Source organism: Lipotes vexillifer, unplaced genomic scaffold (genome assembly GCF_000442215.2).
Source record: "Lipotes vexillifer unplaced genomic scaffold, Lipotes_vexillifer_v1.1 scaffold487, whole genome shotgun sequence".
Taxonomy (NCBI): Eukaryota; Metazoa; Chordata; class Mammalia; order Artiodactyla; family Lipotidae; genus Lipotes; species Lipotes vexillifer.
The window spans coordinates 955005-979165 of record NW_006782062.1 but is presented as its reverse complement, the minus strand read 5'-3'; the positions used below and the strand labels follow the sequence as shown (position 1 = coordinate 979165).

Below are 24161 nucleotides of genomic sequence, written 5' to 3'. Positions count from 1 at the left end.
GGAAAGAGTTTAGGATTAACTCAGCAGGCCTTGTTTCCTCAAGTCTAACACATTCCCTGAAAGGCCGGTCTTTAGGACTGGGCTTTGGCCACTGCAGAGAGATGAGCTCTGAGCCCTTGGAACAGTCCACTTGCTAAGAGTGTTTTTGTATGCCTGAGGTCTCAAGTCATAAACTATTAGAGTTTATGTTAACAACGTAATTTATGGTAAACTCCATGCTGAGATTTGATTCCTGATGTGACTCCGATGATACTTCTATATCCAGTGGCCAGTACTCCAAATCATGTGTGATCTCTCTGTTTTACAGCCTAAATGTCAGTTTGGTTTTGTCTTGATTTGTTTTTGGCTGCTTGAAGTAATCTTTGCTCTACAGTCCCATGCCTAGGTTTCTGAACTTCAGGAGATTTCTTTTTGCCCTGCTGCCCTGCTCTAAACTTCAGTGAGCTACTGCCTTGTACTTATTGATGACTTGGAGTACCTGGAGTGGATTTTTCTTCTTTTACCTACCCTCCCCCTGCTCATCTCCAGCAACCATTGACTTATACTGTACCCAGTAAAATGCTGGATGCTTCAGAGGAATTTTTCTCAGATATCCTTCCTTGTCCCCAACCACTGGTGGCTAGTTCTATGGGCTCAGTACAGATCTGAAGCACTTCAGAAGGATTTCTCTGAGCAAACCTAACCCAGCTTTCAACAGCTGGTTCTTGTACTTGGTGAACACCTTTTGTGTTTCAGAGAGATTTCTCGCAGTTAATCTTCCATGCTTCCAGCCTCTTGGTGTTCTACTCTGTGTTCTCCGTGAAGGCCTATGGGGAAGAATCAGTGGCTGATACTGGCTCCATGGCTGAGGCTGTAGGGATTCTAAGTCATCATGACATCCCAAGGGGGTCTGTTAAAAGTTCATTAGAAGTTTTTCTGATCTCTCTTTACCATGATACCTCTTCAACTTGTCATTCTGCCATAAGTCCTAGGAAGGACTCATCACTTTCTGGATTTCAGTTTATTTAGGCTTATTTGCATCTCAGATCTCTAAAAGATTTTTTGAAACTACGCTTTTGTAACCTGTCTCACTTATTCTCATTTTAGGGTGGGAGCAATGGTCCCCTGCAACTTTTTACATTTTAAGTGGAAGCAAAAGTCCCGTATGCATGCTTTACTTAATAAAAACAGGACATGTAAGAAACATAGTATCTATCCACTTATTTATTCATTTAAGATATAGTATTGAATGGTCTCTACTTGCCAGATACAGCATTGAACAAAACAGTCCGCATTCTCTACTTTCAAGGAGTTTATATTCTACTGCAGGAAAGAGGTAATAAACAAAACTGTTAGTTATATGTTAATAAGTGTTAGAGAGGAAAATATAGAGGTATAAGGAGATATAAAATGTCAGGATGGTGTTTCATATTTAAATATTGGAGGCCAGGAATTTCTAACTCAGAAGGTGATGTGAGTAAAGATCTGAAGGAAAAGATAATGCTTCAAATCTATGACCCCTTTGAACCAGAAAACTGGGCACTGGACAGTTGTGTCTGTCTATATCTTAGGAACTTCTCTGTGATGTACACTATTGTTCACCCAACCTTCTAACAATGCAATCCTCTCCTCGTACAATCAGGGACAGACAACATAAACAGCAATATAGATACTACCATGCTTGATTATCATATTTGCAAATAATAAAAAAAAGATGTTAAAACACAATGCTGTAAAAGACTGTATACAAGAATAGGCACTCCAGTGGGCTTCCCTGGTGGCGCAGTGGTTGAGAGTCCGCCTGCCGACGCAGGGGACACGGGTTCGTGTCCCGGTCCGCGAAGATCCCACATGCCGCGGAGCGGCTAGGCCCATGAGCCATGGCCGCTGAGCCTGCGCGTCTGGGCCCTGTGCTCTGCAATGGGAAAGGCCACAACAGTGAGAGGCCCGCATATCGCAAAAAAAAAAAAAAAAAAAAAGAATAGGCATTCCAGTATACTGCTGTGATGTTATAAACTAATATTCTTTGACCCAGAAGTTTCATATTTTGGAATTGATTCTAGGAAAGTGTAAAACACTACAGATTGGCTACTGCATTACTAGAGACTGGAAAGTTAATGACCACTTTACAACTTGCTGAGACTTAGCTGCCATGTGCACATGCATGCATGGAATTAGTAAGGTGAACATAAGACAGTGTCTGTTTCTACTGTGATAGCATAGTCACAGAGGTGTGGGCTGGCACTGCATCCCTGGTAATTAGGGCGCAACATTTCCTGTATTGTATGCCTGAGGCAATGTGATTCTAAAGCCAATGACTTAGCTTGCTGGGTCTTAGTAGAAATACTGGGTTCTACAGTGAGCAATTTGGGCAGTAGCTTCTTGATCCCCAAGCTTTCTGATCATGCAGAGGTAGCAATGCCCTTGGAAGGTCTCTATGACCATGCTGTTCTGTGAGTCATGCCTGGAAGACCTACAGGTGGCTCTCGCAGCCCTTGCAAAGACTTCGTAACAACTAATTCCCTATCAAAACCTACTTCTGCTTAAAGAGAATGTGTTCTGTTACTGCAATTGTCTAATGATTGATAAAGCAACTCTTTGGAAAAGGGCAAGAGGTTTGTACAACTATGTGCATAATAGCATGGTAAACAATTAAAAAAACTTTAAACAATATATAAAAGTTCAAAAAAAGGAAATTGGTTAGCAAATGGTAATATATCTATGTAATGAAATAATATACATTCACTAATTAAATTTATTTTGAAAAAATTCAAACCTACAGAGAAGTTGTAAGTATATTACAATGAATTTCCCTATATTTACCTTCATTTATATTCACTCACGTACCAATGATATTACTATATATATTTGGAAATGTAAGCTATTTATCATCTATTGAGAGAAAAAATGTAGACAGTTTCCTTTTGGTAACAATATATCTACATACATTACACAAAGAAAAATATTCTCAGTAGTTTTCTCTGGATAGTAAAATTATAGATTATTAAGTACATTTTTATTTTTGTCCATATATAGTTGATAATCTGTCTACAAAGAACACAATAAGCTAATAAAAGGAGTTACATTAGTTCTCAGGGAATCCTTTGTAATGTACATAGTTCTTTTATCAAATTCCTATTTCTAGGATAGAGTGAAAATGTCAATCACCCTTGTGGACCTTTACCAAGCTAGAGCATATAAACTCCTTTGACATCATGCAATACCTTATTATTTTCTTAACCAATAACTACCTACTGAATATTATTGAAATTTGCTTTATATTTTGGATGATACTCTATATACAGCTAGAAAAACGTCATTCTATTTCAAAGATGATTGAACTTCATGTACAACATAATTTATAAATTAATATCCTTCATTCAATTTCTGAAATTTTCAAACTAAATAATTCTGGATTACTTTACTTGAAAAAGGGTGCTGTGGAAAAGGGTACTAGTTTTGATGCTGTGATTCTAAAATTGATTTTCTTTATAATCCTCTCTAGCTTCACATCTATTTCAATTTTACATCTAAGCTACTGCCACCTTTAACTCTTTTTGTAGTCACCATTGACTGCCACAGATAAAGGACTTGGAGCTGCTTCAGTGTGACATGGTTATCACAGATGAATATCTACAGCTACCCTCCATATTTATTTACTTAGACTGTCTCAGAAAACAGTTGTAAACATCAAAACTGAACTTAAAATTGTCATGGTCTCTTATATTCACTACCTGTTATTATACATGGCTTAGAGACATATGGCCAGAATTTGTAAAGGCACAACACAGATAAGTAAACAATAAACATGAAAGCTAACAACCTAGAAACCAGCAGAGCTTAGGAAACCAATTGCAGGTTCTCATATATTATGATGCCAAATTAACAAATAAATAAGTACAAAAATAAATAAAGGATGAATTCACAAGTTAATTACTATATAAATTAAGACTGGCTGAAACAGCAACCCATAAAAGTGTTTGATCCCCCTTCACAACACCTGCACAGTGTTTGAGCACCTCAAGATAATTTATCCTATTTGAGAATTCTTCCTTAGGCTGAATTGAAATGATTTCTCTACTCCTTGAAGACACACAGGAAATTGCTATCATGGCCCTCAGGATTGTTGTTTCAGGGTTAAAATAGCTTAATTTCTTCTGTTCAATTTCTTTTATCACCCTGGTCTTAAAATTATAATTTTGCAACTAAAAATATAGTTAACAGTAGTAACTGTGAGGTGATTAGTGTCAAATTGTATGATACTTAGGGCTACAAATTTGCAGGTGAAATTCCAGATCAAAGGGAAGGAATAATCAATGCCTTCAAGTCTTATCAGCACTGTATGTAGAAGTGCATTTCTGAAAAACTGTATGCAAATTGTAGATCTTGCCATTTGAAGAAATCCATTTTCAAAGTGAAGAGATTGAACACTTATGTAAGTTTCTGTTAAAATTCTAACTTTCAGGTGCATATAGGGTTTCCTTAAAGCAGCAACTGTGGCCATTTTCACAAGATGTCTATAGGAAAAATGTTCCAGAATAAAACAAGTTTGGGAAAAGATGTATATACATTTTTACAACACACACTGGAAAATACTAGTTTAAAGTAAAGTTCATTTACATATTATTTGTTTAAGCATTTATTTAACATTATTATTATATCAAATTCCTTTTGTTTCAGAGAACCATATTTTTTTCAGTCTAAATATTATGTTACTTTTACCAAGATCCTATTTAGATTCTTCATTTTGTATTTTTTCTTTCAAATTTTTAAATTGTATATATTTAAAATGTGCAAATTAATGATGTGATGTGTATATATGTATGTATGTATATATATATGTGTGTGTATATATATATATATATATATATATATATATATATATACACACACACACACATATAGACAAACACACACATTGTAGAATGATTACCAAGATCAAGATAATTAACACATCCATCACCTCACATAGTTAGTATAGAAAACTTTGGTGTGTGTGATGAGAATGCTTAAGAACTATGCTCAAAAACTTTTAAGCATACGATACTGTATTATTAACTACAATCACCATGCTGTATATTAGATCCTCAGAATTTACTCTTCTTATAATTGAAAATTTGTGCCTTTGACCTACATCATCCCATTTCCCCCTTTCCGTAGAACCTGACAACCACCACTTTATTCTTTTGTTTTCATGAAATCTTTTTTTTTTTTTTTAAGATTCCTCATATAAGTGATACCAAAGAATATTTGTCATTCTCTTTCTAGCTTATTCACTTAATAAAATGCTCTCCACACTGATCCATGCTATTGCAAATGGCAGGATTTCTTTCTTTTTTATGGTTCAATCATACTCCATTTTACATATATTACATTTTTTTAAATCCATTAAAATATATACTACATTTTTTTTTTAATCCATTCATCTGTTGATGGACACTGAGGTTGTTTTCATATCTTGGCTACTGTGAATAATGCTTATGAATGTGGGTATGCACATATCCTTTGGAGATACTGATTTCATTTATTGGATATACACCCAGGAATGGGATCACTAGATCATATGGTAGTTTAATTTTTAATTTTTTGAGGAACTGCCTTACTGTTTTCCATAATGGCTATATCATTTTAATTCCACCACTAGCATATAAGGGTTCCCTTTCCTCCACATCCTCACCAACATTTATTGTCTCTTGTCTTTTTTATAATAGCCACCCTAACAAGTGTGAGGAGATATCTCATTGTGGTTTCAATTTTCATTTCCTTGATGATTAGTGATGTTGAGCACCTTTTCATATACCTATTGGCTATTTGTATGTTTTCTTTGGAAAAAGGTATATTCAGGTCCTCTGCCCATTTGGAATTGGATTATTCACTTTTGTGCTCTTGAGTTTTATGGGTTCTTTATATATTTAGGATATTAACTCCTTATCAGATATGTGGTTTACAAATACTTTATTCCATTTCTGTAGGGTTTTTTTCAATTTATTGACTGTTTCCTTTGCTCTGCAAAGGCTCTTTAATGTAGCTCCACTCATTTATTTTCAATTTTTTTTGCCTATGCTTTTTTTTTTTTTTTTTTGCTTTTATAATTTTGAAAGACATTGCCACATTATACTGGTCAGAAGTTGTGTCAATATACTCCACTTTCTGTGGAGAAAGTATATTAAAACATACAATTTTAAGGGAAAAAAAGTAAAATGTAATATTAGACTTTTTTTTTTTTTTTTCTTGCGTTATGCGGGCCTCTCACTGTCGTGGCCTCTCCCATTTGCGGAGCACAGGCTCCGGACGCGCAGGCTCAGTGGCCATGGCTCACGGGCCCAGCCGCTCCGCGGCATGTGGGATCTTCCCGAAACGGGGCACGAACCCGCGTCTCCTGCATCGGCAGGCGGACTCTCAAGCACTGCGCCACCAGGGAAGCCCTGCCTATGCTTTTGATGTCTTATCCAAGAAATTATTGCCAAGATCAATGTCAAGGATTTTTTACCTATGTTTTCTTTTAGGATTTTCATAGTTTCAGGTTTTACATTTAAGTCTTTGATCCATTTCAAGTTAATTTTTATGAGTGGTGTTAAGATAGGGGTCCAACTTCATGTTTTTGTATTTGGATATCCAATTTCCCCAACACCATTTATTGAAGAGAGTGTTTTTCCTCATTACATGTTTTCAGCAGTCTTGTCAAAAATTAAATTACCATATATAAATGGGTTTATGTCTGGACTCTATTCTGTTCCACTGGTCTATGGGCCTGTTTTTATGCAAGTACCACATTATTTTGATTACTATAGCTTTATAGTTTGGCTAGAAATCAGGCAGTGTGATGCCTCTGGCCTTGTTCTTCTTTCTCAGTATTGTTTTGACTATTTGGGGTCTTTTGTGGTTCCATACAAATGTAGAATAGTTTTTCTTTTTCTATGAAAAATGCCACTTGAATTTTGATAGGTATTGCATTAACTCTGTGGATCATTGTAGGTATTATTGACATTTTAACAATACTAGTTCTTCCAATCCAAGAACATCAAATATCTTTCCATTTGGTTGTGTATTCTTTCATCTTTTTCATCAAGATCTCACAGTTTTCAGTGTACAGGTCTTTCACCTCTTTGGTTAAATTTATTTCTAAGTATTCTATTGTTTTTGATGCTATCCTAAATGACATTACTTTTAAAATTACTCTTTCAGATAAATTGTTGTTAGTGTACAGAAAAAAATTATTTTGTTAAAGAACCAAGCAGGGCTTCCTGGTGGTGCAGTGGTTGAGAGTCCGCCTGCCAATGCACGGGACATGGGTTTGTGCCCCGGTCTGGGAAGATCCCACATGTCGCAGAGCGCCTGGGCCCATGAGCCATGGCCGCTAAGCCTGTGCGTCCGGAGCCTGTGCTCCACAATGGGAGAGGCCACAGCAGTGAGAGGCCCACGTACCGCACAAAAAAAAAAAAAAAAAAAAAAGAACCAAGCAAAACATTCAATTCCAAAATATTAATAATATTTTGCTAATACAATACAAAAGTGCTTGATTAAGATACCACTTAAAAAAGAGAAACAGCAAGCCAAGGAATTGAAACAACCTAAGGGTCCACTGATGGACGAATGGATAAAGAAGGTGTGATATATATGTAACAGAGAAGAACAAACCTGATTTCATATTGGATCAATTCCTTTAGCTCTACCCCTTGTCCTCTGTTGCCTGTGCTTAGTCATGTTGACTCTGCACCTTTGTAAAAGAATGTTGCCCATAGCCTGAAATAACACATGATGGCCCTTCTCAAGGCTCTGCCCTTCAAAGGTACAACTTTTTATAGAGATAAAAAGTTGCAGAACAGAAAATAACAACTTTCTTGTTGAAGGTTTATAGGAACATTGTGATCAGCTGCAAGAACAAAGAAGTTTACAACAACCAACCATACCCCTTCCCCTTTTAGTTAAAAAGAAGCCTAAATTCTAATTCAGGGAAGATGGTTCTTTGGGACATGAGTCCACTGTCTTCTCAACTTGCTGACTTTTCAAATAAAGTCACTATTCCTTGCCCCAACAACACATCTCTCAAGTTATTGGCCTGTCATGCAGCAAGCAGTATGTGCTTGGACTTGGTAACATATATACAAAATGGAATACTACTCAACCACAAAAAGAATAAAATCCTGCCATTTGTGATAAAACTTGAAGGTATTACGCTAAGTGAAATAAGTGGATAAAACTTGAAGGATAAACTTGAAGGTATTACGCTAAGTGAAATAAGTCAGAGAAAGATAAATACCATATGATTTCATTCACATGTTGAATCTAAAAGGACAAAACAAATGAACAAACAAAATAAAATAAAAACAAACTCACAGATACAGAGATCAGATCAGTGGTTACTAGAGGGGAAGAAGGTTCATGGGTGAGCAAAATGAGTGAAGGGGGTCAACGGTATGGGAACAGATGACAACTATATTTGAGTAGTGATCACTTTGTAGTACATACAAATGTTGAATTATAATGCTGCACATCTGAAATTTATGAAATAAAAGAGAAAGAAAGAGAAAGAAAAGCAACAAAGAAATTTAAAAAGCTATAACTTACTCAATTTATCAAAGGTAAGCATGTGTCAGTAGACAGTAAAATTATCCCAATACTTATACTTAAAAAGGTGGTTTCTTGTAAAAGCATAAATCCATGTTTGTTTACATTAATTTCATTACTCATAAAAATCCTACATAAAATGTCATGTGTCAGAATGGCAAAGCATTATTATCATGGTTGCTATACAGTTGATTAACTGATGACATAAGTGGTAGGTTTTTAAAACATATTAAATATCAGATGGGAAAAAATAATTCATCAGAGTAAATTTTATTTTTTTAAATGATAAAGTATATTGTTCTGCACTAAAGATGCCATGTAATTGAAATTGAAACAATTTTATGCAACTTGTAAACAACGATAATTTACTAATACCTCTCCTGAGTAAAATGGCCATTCTTTTGAGTCCTATAGATGTCTAATGTCCAAAAAGTCATAGACAAAAAGTAAGTCAGCTAAAGCCATTAAGAATGTGATATTAATTTTGATTGCATAAATGTGTTCAATCTAAATTTGTTAATACCTCAATTTGTTTGCACTGCTCTTTGTCTATATAGTCCACATATTTTAGTCAAGTGCCTTCTGAAATTCAGAGTTTTAGCCAGAATCTCAATAAGACTTCCCTTGATATCTAGATTTAAATAAAAAGAGGTTTACAAATTGTCAGTGTATACTGAACAGAAAACATTGTAAAACAGTAATAAACTGGAGGGATTGCTTGGTTTTAACACAAAGTAAAGCCTTGTAAACCTAGGAGATAGATAAACCTGCCAATAGAATCACAATTTTAAATGTGAGACTTTATTGAAGTGGTAAATTAGTGTAAAAAAGGGTTTTAAATCAGTTTATTAGTCTCTATGGTCACTTAAGTGGACTACTTATAGTAGAAGCAGCAGAAAGAAAGATAAAGTAGAATCCACTGAAAAGAGCTGGAATTCATAATGAACAAGAGAGTACAAAGAATCTCTCCTTAAAAAATAAAAGATAAGAACAAATAAATGAAAATTATGCCATGAGTCATAAAAGACAAGTCAGTACAAGAATGTTTCAAAGTCAATTTTAATTTTATATTTTAAAGCAAGCAGAATAGAAACTAAGCTTCGTTTCAGTACTCTGCATTAAAATTATCAACAACAAAGAGAGAAAAAGAAAATACAACTATTTTAATTCCTCCACCCTATTTTTTGTATTCTACCACTCTGCATTTTGGTCAGTAATACGGACTAAATTATGTCTTCCCAAAATTGAGAGGTTGAAGTCTAACCACCAACATAACTGCACTTGGAGATATGGCCTTTAAGGAGGTAATTAAGGTTGGTGTACACAGAGAAAAGGCCATTTGAGGACACAGTGAGGAGGTGGCTGGCTGCAAACAAAGGAAAGAGGCTTCAGGAGAATCTACACTACCTGCAACTTATCTCGGACTTCCAACCTCTAGAACTGTGAGAAAATAAAGTTCTGTTTTTTAAGGCACCCAGTCTATGGTATTTTTTATGGCTGCCCTAGCAAACTAGGGCTATTTTTTTTTTTTAATTCTAACATGTATATGCATATCATCAAGATAAAAACTATTCATTAATAACTCAGTTATTTGAAAGTCAGTCTTCTCTTAACTCAAGAAATGAACCAACAGGTTCTGGGTCTAAAATATCTGTCATGCGTTGTTTTTAAATTCTATAGAACAGAGGCATGGTCAGGCAGAAGGCAAACCTGCATTGCAGCAGTCAGTAACAACCACACAAGTCCCACAGCAGACACAGCTGTGGCAGACCAGTACCCTCAACACAAGAGAAAGAGAGCAGATGCTTAACAACATGGCACTTGATTTGAGGAAGGAAATGGAAATGGACATCAGTTTGTGTGATCTGAAAAGAAACATTGGTAGTTCAATAAAAGGGGAGTTTTTTTTTACACGATCAAAATATTGAGATTTGAAAAGACTGATTCTGAGTACATTCAAACTTTGTGCCATTGTTATGTAAAACATAATTTTGAATTAAATGAATCACATTATTTCTTTCCTGTGTATTCCAGTATCCATATATCACATTCACCCCTATATTTTAGCTAGTTATGCATGTCTTAGGTTCATGATAAAATCATAAACTCCTGGGTGACAGGAGCAGTCCATCTGCTTATTATGTGTCCTACACAGCTAAAGCAACGTTGTACACAGTACAAATATTTATCACATAATAGAACTCTGTAACAGACAATGAAGTCATAGCGTAGTTTGGTTATGTGCTCAATGCTTTAATGAATTTGGTTGAAATGAATTATATGTACTGTATTTTCTGGTGGGCAGTTTTTGGTATATGAAAAAAGAAAATATATTAAAAGAAAACCTATAAAAATATAACTTTGCTACTTTTTCAGACTTTTATAAAAGCACTGTCTATCTTGTGGAGAGTTTTACGATATTGATGCAATCATTTGGTTTTGATCAGGTTTGAAAGCTTCTGGCAGATGCTTCCAAAGCAACATTTAAGCAGAATATATCTAGATTGACTACTTTCATATGTACGAATGCTCCAGGCTTCCTGAAAATAACCTCTTAGAAATTTCACCACAATTTACTTGAGAGTTACAGAACACTGACTAAATACATGGATGATCAAATTCTGCTTTTCTATGAAAGATTTCAAAAAATAAAGGTGAAACAGCAATATGTATATATAGAGAGGCATGTGCTTGTGTTGCATTCTAATGTTTAAAACTATTACTTGGGGAGAAATCTTATCTTTAATTTCATAACCTACTTTGCATGAAGGTAGTTGTGTTCCATTAATAAAAAGCCATTGACTTTATATCCTTTACTATATATTTAATGGGTCAGTGGAAATTGTTTTCAAGAAAGAGCTTTTTTCCAGGAAAGTGTATCTTACAAAAGATTTTCTATTCCTTACTCATTCAGGGGACCTGGGTACTTCATTCTTCTCTACAGAACATCCTATAGTCCCCAGAAGAATGAAAAGCATACACATGAAGTAAGCATTCAAATATTTGTGAACAACAGGATGGATTATAAACATTTATAATCCTCCTTAATCATCAATACTAGATTAAACTAAGTTCACCATGTTCTATATAATAAGATATTAGAACAATAAATGCTGCATAGAAGATATACATAAGAAAGATTAACAAAAATTAATAAAGTGATTAACAAGAGAATGAAAAGTCACCACAGACTGGGAGAATAATTCACAATATATAACCAACAAATGACCTGTATCTAGAATGTATAAGAAACTCTTACAAATTGATAAGAAAAACAGTATGTGAGAAGGTGTTCAATATTAGTAATCATCAGACAAATTAAAACTAAAACCCCCAAATATACCACCATACACACATGAGGATGATAATACCAAATGTTGGGGATGACATGGAGCAACTAGGATGTTCATACATTCATGCTGGTGCTAGTGTCATTGGTACAAGTACTTTGGAAACTCTTGGGCAGTATCTACTAAAGTTAAACACACGTCTAGCTGGTGACCTAGCAACATCACTTCTAGATAAATACCCAAGAAAAATGAGTACACCCATTCTACCAACACATGAGAATAATCATAGCAACTAACTCATTATAGCTGAAAACTGGAAACAATCTCCACATCCAAATAACCACCAACCATGGAGAAAAAATTAGGAGATTCACATCTCAATCTCTTAAGTACCATGTAGATGAGATTTTTTTTTATAACTAAAAAGTTAATTTCTGAATATTTTAATAGATTTTTATTAAAAATCCTTTGTTTCATATGACTGACATACTTTTTTTGATGTCTATAATGCACACTTTAGCATTACCATTATAGGAAAATATTTTAAAATTATTTCCCTGTATTTTGCAGAATAAAATATAAATATGAAGTAAAATATTAATATGAAATGAAAATTTTCACAGAAAGAGAGGTAATTTATAATTTAAAATATATATATTCATTTCTTAAATGGAACTCTTAAAAGAAATATTAATATTTATTTTATACTCCTTGTGAGTTTTTAAATTCTAAAGCTTATAAGCTAATATTAAGTGAACTAATTATTTCTATTTCTGTAAAAATATTTACCACACAAAGCTAACAGAAAAGCATATTCAAAACAGTGACAAAATTATGAGAAGAAATTGACCATATAAAAGCATTGGGACAGCAACCTTCAAGATGGTGGAGGAGTAAGATGTGGAGATCACCTTCCTCCCCACAAATACATCAAATATACATCTACATGTGGAACAGCTCCAAAGAACACCCACTAAATGCAGGCAGAAGACCTCAGACTTCCAAAAAGGCAAGAAACTCCCCACATACCTGGATGTGTGGCTGACACAGTTGGGGTGCTCTGGCTGGTTGTCAGGCCTGAGCCTCTGAGGTGGGAGAGCCAAGTTCAGGATATTGGTCCACCAGAGACCTCCTGGCCCCTTATAATATCAATCAGTGAGAGCCCTCCCAGAGAACTCCAGCTCAATGTTAAGACTCAGTTCCACTCAACAACCAGTAACCTCCAGTACTGGACACCCCATCCCAAACAACTAGCAAAACAGGAACACAACCCCACTCATTAACAGAGAGGCAGCCTAAAATCATACTCAGTTCAAGGACACCACAAAAGACACCACCAGACATGGTCCTGTCCACCAGAAAGACAAGATCCAGCCTCATCCACCAGAACAAAGGCACCAGTCCCCTCCAACAGGAAGTCTACACAACGCACTAAACCAACCTTACCCACTGGGAGCAGACACCAAAAACAATGGGAACTACGGACGTACAGCCTGTAAAAAGGAGACCCCAAACACAATAAGTTAAGCAAAATGGGAAGACAGAGGAATACACAGCAGATGAAGGAGCAAGCTAATAACCCACCAGACCAAACAAATGAAGAGGAAATAGGTGGCCTACCTGAAAACGAATTCAGAGTAATGATAGTAAAGATGATCCAAAATCTCAGAAATAGAATGGAGAAAACACAAGAAATATTTAACAAGGACCTAGAAGAACTAAAGAGCAAATGAACAATGATAAACAACAGAATAAATGAAATTAAAATTCTCTAGAAGGAATCAATAACAGAATAACTGAGGCAGAAAAATGGATAAGTGACCTGGAAGATAAAAGAGTGCAAATAACTACCACAGAGCAGAATAAAGAAAAAAAAAATGAAAAGAATCCAGGACAGTCTCAGAGACCTCTGGGATAATATTAAACACAACAACATTTGAATTATAGGGGTCCCAGAAGAAGAAGAGAAAAAGAAAGGGACTGAGAAAGTATTTGAAGAGATTATAGTTGAAAACTTCCCTAATATGGGAAAGGAAATAGTCAATCAAGTCCAGGAAGCACAGAGAGTTCCATACAGAATAAATCCAAGGAGAAACATGCCAAGACACATATTAATCAAATTATCAAAAATTAAATACAAAGAAAAAATATTAAAAGCAGGAAGGGAAACGCAACAAATAACATACAAGGGAATCCCCATAAGGTTAACAGCTGATCTTTCAGCAGAAACTCTGCAAGCCAGAAAGGAGTGCCAGGGCATATTTAAAGTGATGAAAGGGAAAATCCTACAACGAATATTACTCTACCCAGCAAGAATCTCATTCAGATACAACAGAGAAATTAAAACCTTTACAGACAAGCAAAAGCTAAGAGAATTCAGCACCACCAAATCAACTTTACAACAAAAGCAAAAGGAACTTCTCTAGGCAGGAAACACAAGAGAAGAAAAAGACCTACAATAACAAACCCAAAACAATTCAGAAAAAGGTAACAGGAATATACATATGGATAATTATCTTAAATGCAAATGGATTAAATGCTCCCACCAAAAGACATAGACTGGCTGAATGGATACAAAAACAAGACGGGTACATATGCTGTCTACAAGAGACCCACTTCAGACCTAGGGACACATACAGACTGAAAGTAAGAGGATGGAAAAAGATATTCCATGAGAATGCAAATCAAAAGAAAGCTGGAGTAGCAATTCTCATATAAGGCAAAATAGACTTTAAAATAAAGACTATTACAAGAGACAAAGAAGGACACTACAAAATGATCAAGGAATCACTCTGAGAAGAAGATATAACAACTGAAAATATTTATGCACCCAACATAAGAGCACCTCAGTCCATAAGGCAAATGCGAACAGCCATAAAAGGGGAAATCGACAGTAAAACAATAATAGTATGGGATTTTAACACCCCACTTTCACCAATGGACAGTTCATCCAAAATGAAAATAAATAAGGAAACACAAGCTTTAAAAGACACATTAAACAAGATGGACTTAATTGATATTTATAGGACATTCCATCCAACAACAACAGAGTATACTTTCTTCTCAAGTGCTTACAGAACACTCTTCAGGATAGATCATATCTTAGGTCACAAATCAAGCCTTGGTAAATTTAAGATAATTGAAATCATATCAAGTATTTTTCCAACCACAACACTATGAGATTAGATATCAATTAAAGGAAAAAATATATTAAAAATACAAACACATGGAGGTTAAACAATACACAACTAAATAACCAAGAGATCACTGAAGAAATCAAAGTGGAAATCAAAAAATTCCTAGAAACAAATGACAATGAAAACACGACAATCCAAACCCTATGGGATGCAGCAAAACAGTTCTAAGAGGGAAGTTTATAGCAACAAAATCCTGCCTCAAGAAACAAGAAAAATGTCAAATAAACAACCTAACATTACACCTAAAACAACTAGAGAAAAGAGAACAAAAAACCCTCAAAGTTAGGAGAAGGAAAGAAATCATAAAGATTAGACCGGAAATAAATGAAGAAGAAATGAAGGAAATAATAGCAAAGAACAATAAAACTAAAATCTGGTTCTTTGAGAAGATAAACAAAATTTATATATCATTAGCCAGACTCATCAAGAAAAAAAGGGAAAAACTCAAACCAATAGAATTAGAAATGAAAAAGGAGAAGTAATAGCTACACTGCAGAAAAACAAAAGATCACGAGAAATTACTACAAGCAACTCTATGCCAATAAAATGGACAACCTGGAAGAAATGGACAAATTCTTAGAAAAGCACAACCTTCCGAGACTGAACCAGGAAGAAATAGAAAATATAAACAGACCAATCACAAGCACTGAAATTGAGACTGTGATTAAAAATCTTTCAACAAACAAAAGCCCAGAACCAGATGGCTTCACAAGTGAATTCTATCAAACATTTAGAGAACAGCTAACATCTACCCTTCTCAAACTGTTCCAAAATATACCAGAGGGAGGAACACTCCTAAACTCATTGTATGAGGCCACAAATCACCCTGATACCAAAACCAGACAAAAATGTCACAAAAAAAGAAAACTATAGGCCAATATAATTGATGAACATAGGTGCAAAAATCCTCAATAAAATACTAGCTAACAGAATCCAACAGCCTAATAAAAGGATCATACACCATGATCAAGTGGGGTTTATCCTAGGTATGCAAGGATTCTTCAATATATGCAAATCAATCAATGTAAAAATGACATTAAAATATTGAAGGAGAAAAACCATATGATCATCTCAATAGATGCAGAAAAAGCTCTCATCAAAATTCAACACCGATTTATGATAAAAACCCTCCAAAAGTAGGCATAGAGGGAACTTATCTCAACATAATAAAGGCCATATATGACAAACCCACAGCCAATATTGTTCTCAATGGTGAAAAACTGAAACCATTTCCACTAAGATCAGGAAGACGACAAAGTTACCCACTCTCACCACTATTATTCAACATAGTTTTGGAAGTTTCAGCCACAGCAATCAGAGAAGAAAAAGAAATAAAAGGAATCCACATCGGAAAAGAAGAAGTAAAACTGTCACTGTTTGCAGATGACATGATACTGTACATAGAGAATCCTAAAGCAGCCACCAGAAAACTACTAGAGCTAATCAATTAATTTGGTAAAGTAGCAGGATACAAAATTAATGCACAGAAATCTCTGGCATTCCTATGCACTAACGATGAAAAATCTGAAAGAGAAATTAAGGAAACATATTTACCATTGCAACAAAAATAATAAAATACCTAGGAGTAAACCGACCTAAGGAGACAAAAGACCTGTATGCACAAAACTATAAAACACTGATAAAGGAAACTAAAGATGATACAAACAGATGGAGAGATATACCATGTTCTTGGATTGGAAGAATCAACATTGTGAAAATGACTATACTACCCAAAGCAATCTATAGATTCAGTGCAATCCCTATCAAACTAGCAATGGCATTTTTCACAGAACTAGAACAAAAAATTTCACAGTTTGTATGGAAACACAAAAGACCCAGAATAGCCAAAGCAATCTTGAGAAAGAAAAATGGAAGTGGAGGAATCAGGCTCCATGACTTCAGACTATACTACAAAGCTATAGTAATTGAGACAATATGGTACTGGCACAAAAACAGAAATATAGATCAATGGAACAGGATAGAAAGCCCAGAGATAAACCCACACACCTATGGTCACCTTATCTTTCATAAAGGAGGCAAGAATATACAATGGAGAAAAGACAGCCTCTCAATAAGTGGTGCTGGGAAAACTGGAGAGCTACATGGAAAAGAATGAAATTAGAACACTCCCTAACACCATACACAAAAATAAACTCAAAATGGATTAAAGACCTAAATGGAAGGCCAGACACTATCAAACTCTTAGAGGAAAACATAGGCAGAACACTCTGTCACATAAATCACAGCAAGATCCTTTTTGACCCACCTCCTAGAGAAATGGAAATTAAAAGAAAAATAAACCAATGGAACCTAAAACTTAAAAGCTTTTGCACAGCCAAGGAAACAATAAACAAGACGAAAAGACAACCCTCAGAATGGGAGAAAATATTTACAAACGAAACCACTGACAAAGGATTAATATCCAAAATTAGAAGCAGCTCATGCAGCTCAATATCAAAAAAACAAACAAACCAATCCAAAAATGGGCAGAAGACCTAAACAGACATTTCTCCAAAGAAGGTATACAGATTGCCGTCAAACACATGAAAGGATGCTCAACATCACTAATCATTAGAGAAATGCAAATCAAAACTACAATGATGTATCACCTCACACTAGTCAGAATGGCCATCATCAAAATGTCTACAAACAATAAATGCTGGAGAGGGTGTGGAGAAAAGGGAACCCTCTTGCACTGTTGGTGGGAAGGTAAATTGATATAGTCACTATGGAGAATAGTATGGAGGTTCCTTAAAAAACTAAAAACAGAACTATCATACGACCCAGCAATCCCACTACTGGGCATATACCCGGAGAAAATCATAATTCAAAAAGAGTCATGTACCACAATGTTCACCGCAGCTCTATTTACAATAGCCAGGACATGGAAGCAACCTAAGTGTCCATCGACTGATGAATGGATAAAGCAGATGTGGCAAACAGATACAGTGGAATATTACTAAGCTATAAAAAGAAACGAAACTGAGTTATTTGTAGTGAGGTGGATGGATCTAGAATCTGTAATACAGAGTAAAGTAAATCAGAAAGAGAAAAGCAAATACTGTATGCTAACACATATATATGGAATCTAAAAAAAAAAAAAAATTGTTCTTAAGAATCCAGGGGCAGGACAGAAATAAAGATGCAGATGTAGAGAATGGACTTGAGGACATGGGGAGGAGGAAAGGTAAGATGGGACAAAGTGAGTGAGTGGCATGGACATATATACATCACCAAATGTAAAATAGATAGCTAGTGGGATCCAGCCACATAGCACAGGAAGATCAGCTCAGTGCTTTGTGACTACCTCGAGGGGTGGGGTAGGGAGGGTGGGAGGGAGACACAAGAGGGAAGGGATATGGGGATATATGTGTAAGTATAGCTGATTCACTTTCTTATACAGAAGAAACTAACACACCATTTTAAAGCAATTATACTCCAATAAAGACGTTAAAAAAATAAATAAAAAATAAATAAAAGCCTTCATTATTGCCCCTTATTACCATTCAGTATGTAAGTCACTGGTAGATTATTGCTACTTTCAGAAAACAAACTAATTTATTAGTGTTGTAACTTATAAAATTTAAGTATTTTTGAGATTCTTTTTTCAAGTTATAATGAAAATTTCCAAATAATCCCAAAAGAAGAGAGAGCAGTACAATGAACTCTCATGTTCCTATTACCCATCTTTGGTAACCATCAACTTTTCACTGCTCTTCAGGAAATTTTTTTGAAAGTGGAGCTTTCATGAATCCCAAGAAAAACCTATAGTCCACTGCAGTGGATTTAGATTAATTAAACATTTCTCAATCTTCAAAAGATTCCATCTTTTTCACTCAGGATGATTTAGCTCAAATTTAGTGGACTAACCTCAGGGAAATGGCTTATTTTCTTATGTGAATAGTTTAATTTCTCTTCATTTCAAAACCAAAGTTAGAATATCAAACCAGAGGGAGAGCTCCAAAGATATTACACTCATCCAGTTATTACTGACTGTTTCCTTAGTGGTCTAGAAGATGCTGTAGACTACTGACACATGTAGGAACATGGGTAAATCTTAAAAGTCATTATGCTAAGTAAAATAAACCACACACAAATGGCTACATACTGTGTGATTCCATTTTTTATGATATTCTGAAAGACAAAACTGTAAGGGCAAAAATCATTTTTAAACTCTCACTAGTTTCTGGATACTTGAGCTCATACTTCCTTCTTCCTGATAACCTATTCAGGAATATCTTAACTTCCCAAGGGAGACAACGGCAGCTGATTTTCCTCTTTTGACATTTTTTCCAGACATGTAAGAAAGTCAGAGATTTCAAAGCAGTACAAACAGAAGGAGAGACTCACTTACAGTTCTGGATTACACGCATGCACACTGGGGTTTGGCTGATCTTAAATGTACAGATTTATCTATTTCATCTTTCATAATGTCTTCTTTATTATACTACATATGGAAATGTCAGTGAAAATTATTAAACTAGAAAATACATTATGAAAGTCATAAAATGTTAGTTTGCATTACATTTCAATCAAGAATTATGGCTAATCCAAAGCACCGTTCATTATCCTTCTCTTTTTCTAGTTCAGTGTCTGTGATACTGGACACTCTGTGGGTATCTAAAAGGTCATTTTCTAATATCCAACAGTAGCCCTTGGGGTTGGGAGAAAACCACCCTGCAGTCGTGGCATGATTGCTTTCATTCCGAGATATAATGCATATCATTTTAGTGAAAGTCATAAAAAGAATGCAGAAACAAAAGTGTGAACTCTAACAATAAATAGGAAAGATGTCCTGAAAATTTCTTTGAAACAGGTGAGAAGTAACTAGATTTAAAAAATAGATAACTCTAACAAGACATTATCACAAACTGCATGATTTATTTTTGTTACTTTGTAGAAAAAAACATGCTTTCCTTTTCCATAAATGTTCTGCAAACAATATTTTCCAAGTATCTTGAATTTACTTCTCATGATATTCTAGGAATTAGACACAGGTCCTGCTATGAGGAGGCTTACAGTGTAGTTGAAAAGACAGAACAGGTTCCACATTTACTCAAAACATGAATGAAGGAGAAGAAATCCCAAAGTAACCAAGTTTACCACAACATGCCAAAATTGGCAGAATTGGGAACTTAAACACTAAATTCAATTTTTAAGAAATAAATTTACACTTTTACACACATTCTCTATAAATGCATGCCTGCAACTATAACCATAAGAGAGTAGAAAGTAAAGAATTTCAGAACATAGGACATTGGTTGAAGTGACAATGATAAAAAAATCAGCAATAGATCATTCCTTAAAACACTTAGGGGGACTTTCTTGGTGGTGCAGTGGTTAAGAATCCACCTGCCAATGCAGGGGACATGGGGTTGAGCCCTGGTCTGGGAAGATCCCACATGCTGAGGAATAACTAAGCCCGTGCTCCACAACTACTGAGCCTGCGCTCTAAGGTCTGCGAGCCACAACTACTGAGCCCACATGCCACAACGACTGAAGCCCGTGTGCCACAACTACTAAGCCTGCACTCTAAGGTCTGTGAGCCACAACTACTGAGCCCACATGTCACAACTACTGAAGTCCGTGCACCTAGAGCCCACGATCCGCAACAAAGAGAAGCCACCAAAATGAGAAGCCCGCGTGCAGCAATGAAAAGTAGCCCCTGCTTGCCGCAACTAGAGAAAGCCCACAGCAACTAGAGAAAGCCCACACGTAGCAACAAACACCCAACGCAGCCAAAAATAAGTAAATATATAAAAAAACAAAAAAACACTTAGGGATGGTTTTGTGCATATTTTAAAAAAATGAAAATATCAAGAAATGCCAGATTATAGAGAAAAAGGCAGTTTTGCAAAATCATTTTATTCAAAAATGGTTCATCTTACCTCAGCTACCAGTTGCTGAAGAGATGGTGAAGCTACAGAGTAGAGACTTGAGTTACCGCTTACAGGACTGTGGAGACTAACATAAGCCACAACATTCTTCTGCAGAACCTTCTTGAAATCCTGACATTAAAAAAAAAAATCTATCTTTAACAGAAATAAAAGTAAGATTCCACTTTACCAGTTACATGTTGAATAATAAACACTTCCTACCTAAAATAATTACATTGCATAATACTTGCTTTTTTTTTAATGTAAAGCCATCCCATACTATTTACTAGAGTACCCAAAGGTCATAAAGGGGGTTTAAATAAGGGTGGTGAGGAGTTTCATATAACATACAATAAAATATTTAAAGCATGTTCATGTTCCTAAAAAAGGTAAAAATTTAAGAGAAAATGTCCCTATATGGTTAATATAGTATGAGATTCAACTTCAGAATACAGGATGGAATATTTGCTCTAGTGACAGCATTTAATTTTATAGTCATTGAATTAGAGAACAGACATGGATAAATCACTTCGTGTTTAATAAAACCAGCCCTTTCCTTTGAAGTGTTGAGCTACTTTTTGCACAAAGCAGCTTTTTATTCTGAGCAAAATAGGGCATAATACAATTGTGGCCTTGCACATATTACTTGAAGTAGAACCTGATGCATTTCATCCACATTAGTAGAATAAAATGATTCAGTGTAATAGTTTTTCCACTTTTCTGCTAAACCCTACTTCCAAAAATTGAAGACCACTGATCCTATTAATAATGTACCACTAAGAAGTCCTTCTGTTATTTGCTTCCTTTTCTTGTGCAAATATGTAATGAGTAATTATCATGATGGCAGTTCTATAGATATATCCTAAAAATTGTATTATATTATTTTGTATCTTAGAAACATATCTTTCTTCTTCCAACACTATCAGATGAAAGTCTGCAAGGACTAGTACACCTAGCAAATCAATAATATTATTCCTAGTTCATGTTGAAAATTCAGCTATACCTCTGTAAAAGAAGTGAAAAGACAGTTTATTTAAAAATAAATATTTTAAATAAATAGAAATGATGAACTGTGGTTTACACATAATATTGTTATTAAAAATGTCCATTATTACACAAGAGCTATAGAAAAACAGCTTCTATTTACATACTACCACAATGACAATGTCTATATGTCAGTCCATTTAACTCTCATGAGAACCTCACAACCTAGGCATTAGTGTACTCATTGGAACAATCAAGTCTTGAGAAGTTAATCTTGCCTAAAACCACTTGTTTTATTGTAGAGAGGATTTGAACTCAGATTTCTTTGACTGCAAAGTCTATAGTATTTCCACAATAGCCTGAAGATGAAGATTCTTCACAGGAGAAATGGTACTTTTTTTTTTTTTTTGCTCTATGTGGGCCTCTCACTGTTGTGGCCTCTCCCGTTGTGGAGCACAGGCTCCAAATGCGCAGGCTCAGCGGCCATGGCTCACGGGCCCAGCCGCTCTGCGGCATGTGGGATCTTCCCGGACTGGGGCACGAACCCGTGTCCCCTGCATTGGCAGGCGGACTCTCAACCACTGCGCCACCAGGGAAGCCCGGTACTTTTTAAAGAACCTATTTAGTAAAATGTTTTAATTTTCCTCAAGGATTGAAATCAGTATTGAGTCAAATCTCTAATAACTTTATCACTATAAATTCCATTTGACCAGTATAACCTAATCTTTTTAATTACACCTCTGAGTTTCAAGGGGTTCCTGTGTAAGCAAAATTAGAAAGGGCATTATGACCTGTCAACAAGTGCTTTCCTTACTCATCTTCATTAGGGAATATATTTAGTGCACAAATTGCTTTCTTCTAAAAGAAAATCTTTCATTTTCAAAAGGAGTAGGTTTGATAAGAGTAGACAGAACAGTAAAACTAACAGTTTTCTAAATTCCTCCTCAACCAGATTGTTACAAAAAGGCTTCATGAACTGTATTGAAATAATCTAAGATCCAGAAATTTACAATAGTACATTTTATAAGCTAATAATCAAATCTATATATTATTCACCATTTTCTTTGCTTATATATTTTTGCTCACCTAGTCAAGGAAAAAGCCAGAAAGTGACTGGATGTATAATTAGTTGTCAAATATGCATACATACATATAATAAATACTCTAAGACAGAGGTCCCTAACCTTTTTGAATAGGAAGAGACTTTTCTACCATAAACATTTTTTTCCTATAGACTCCCCACAGTATAGTAGTTGTATTTTTAGTATCTGTTGATTGAGAAACTATAAAATTACCAAAAGGTACAATAGAGTCAATAAATAAAATATTTTATTAACTACAAAAATATTTACTTAATTTGAAAATGTAATTGTTCACATACACACAAGGTCACAATACTGAACAAACTGCAGGTTACCATGCATGATGCTCAAATAAATTCAAGGACTATCTGCAGTACACTTCACTTTCCTACGCAGAGGGGTTAAGGATATTTAGGAATTTAAGTTAGAACTATTAATGTTACACAAGCCTACTTTGAGAACACAGCTTAGAAATACACATGCTAATTTAGAATTAACATGAGTTGACTATGAAAATTATTAGATAGATATGGAGAAGGCTGTATGAGACAGTAGAATAAATTTTTGGAAAGAATCTTAAAGACATTTTTTAAAAAATGTGCCTTATTGTTACAAGAAAACTAAAACATTGTTTTCTTTATGATAAAAAAATTCTGAATTAGTAAAATCATCCCAGATCACAAATACACTCCCCAGATTGTTTTTGAAATTGTTTATATCCTTAAAGTATGGAATTTGGAATAGAAGTTTGAGAGACTGGTTCAGCTATTACATTTTCCATCTTACTAAAATTTGTCAATTTTAAAATGTTCTGTCAGCAATGGAATTTATTTGAACTAGTTCTTTTGAGTAATGGGAAAAAATTCACACCACTAATTTGAATACAGAAAAGCATTTCAATTTGCAATGTGTGAATCTTGATAAATTTTACAACTGTAAAATTTTTCTCATTTTGAAGACTTCTTTCTCTCAAATTAAAAAGATCTTTGCTATTTTCTTTTGTATACCTTTTTTGATTTTTCTTGAAAGCCAATAGACATTTTATCTTTTTTTTTTTGAGTGATTAAATGAAAAATGAAACAAGAGAATTTCTCATTATATATTTGAGATTTTTTCTGCAAAGCTGAAGCAGTATACAAACTAGGATATCAAATGGTTTTATTTTCCTAGCTAAAGTTATGTAGG

The 24161-nt window shown here is 34.9% G+C and overlaps 1 protein-coding gene across 1 annotated transcript in view; it reads right to left on the bottom strand.

The window, feature by feature from the left end:
- The window catches only part of NAALADL2 (N-acetylated alpha-linked acidic dipeptidase like 2), a 903327-nt gene that overhangs the window by 362739 nt on the left and 516427 nt on the right, over positions 1-24161 (bottom strand). Inside the window, exon 10 of the mRNA XM_007454970.1 lies at positions 20923-21042. Coding sequence (XP_007455032.1) covers positions 20923-21042 — 120 coding nt within the window. The remainder of the gene's footprint in view (positions 1-20922; positions 21043-24161) is intronic.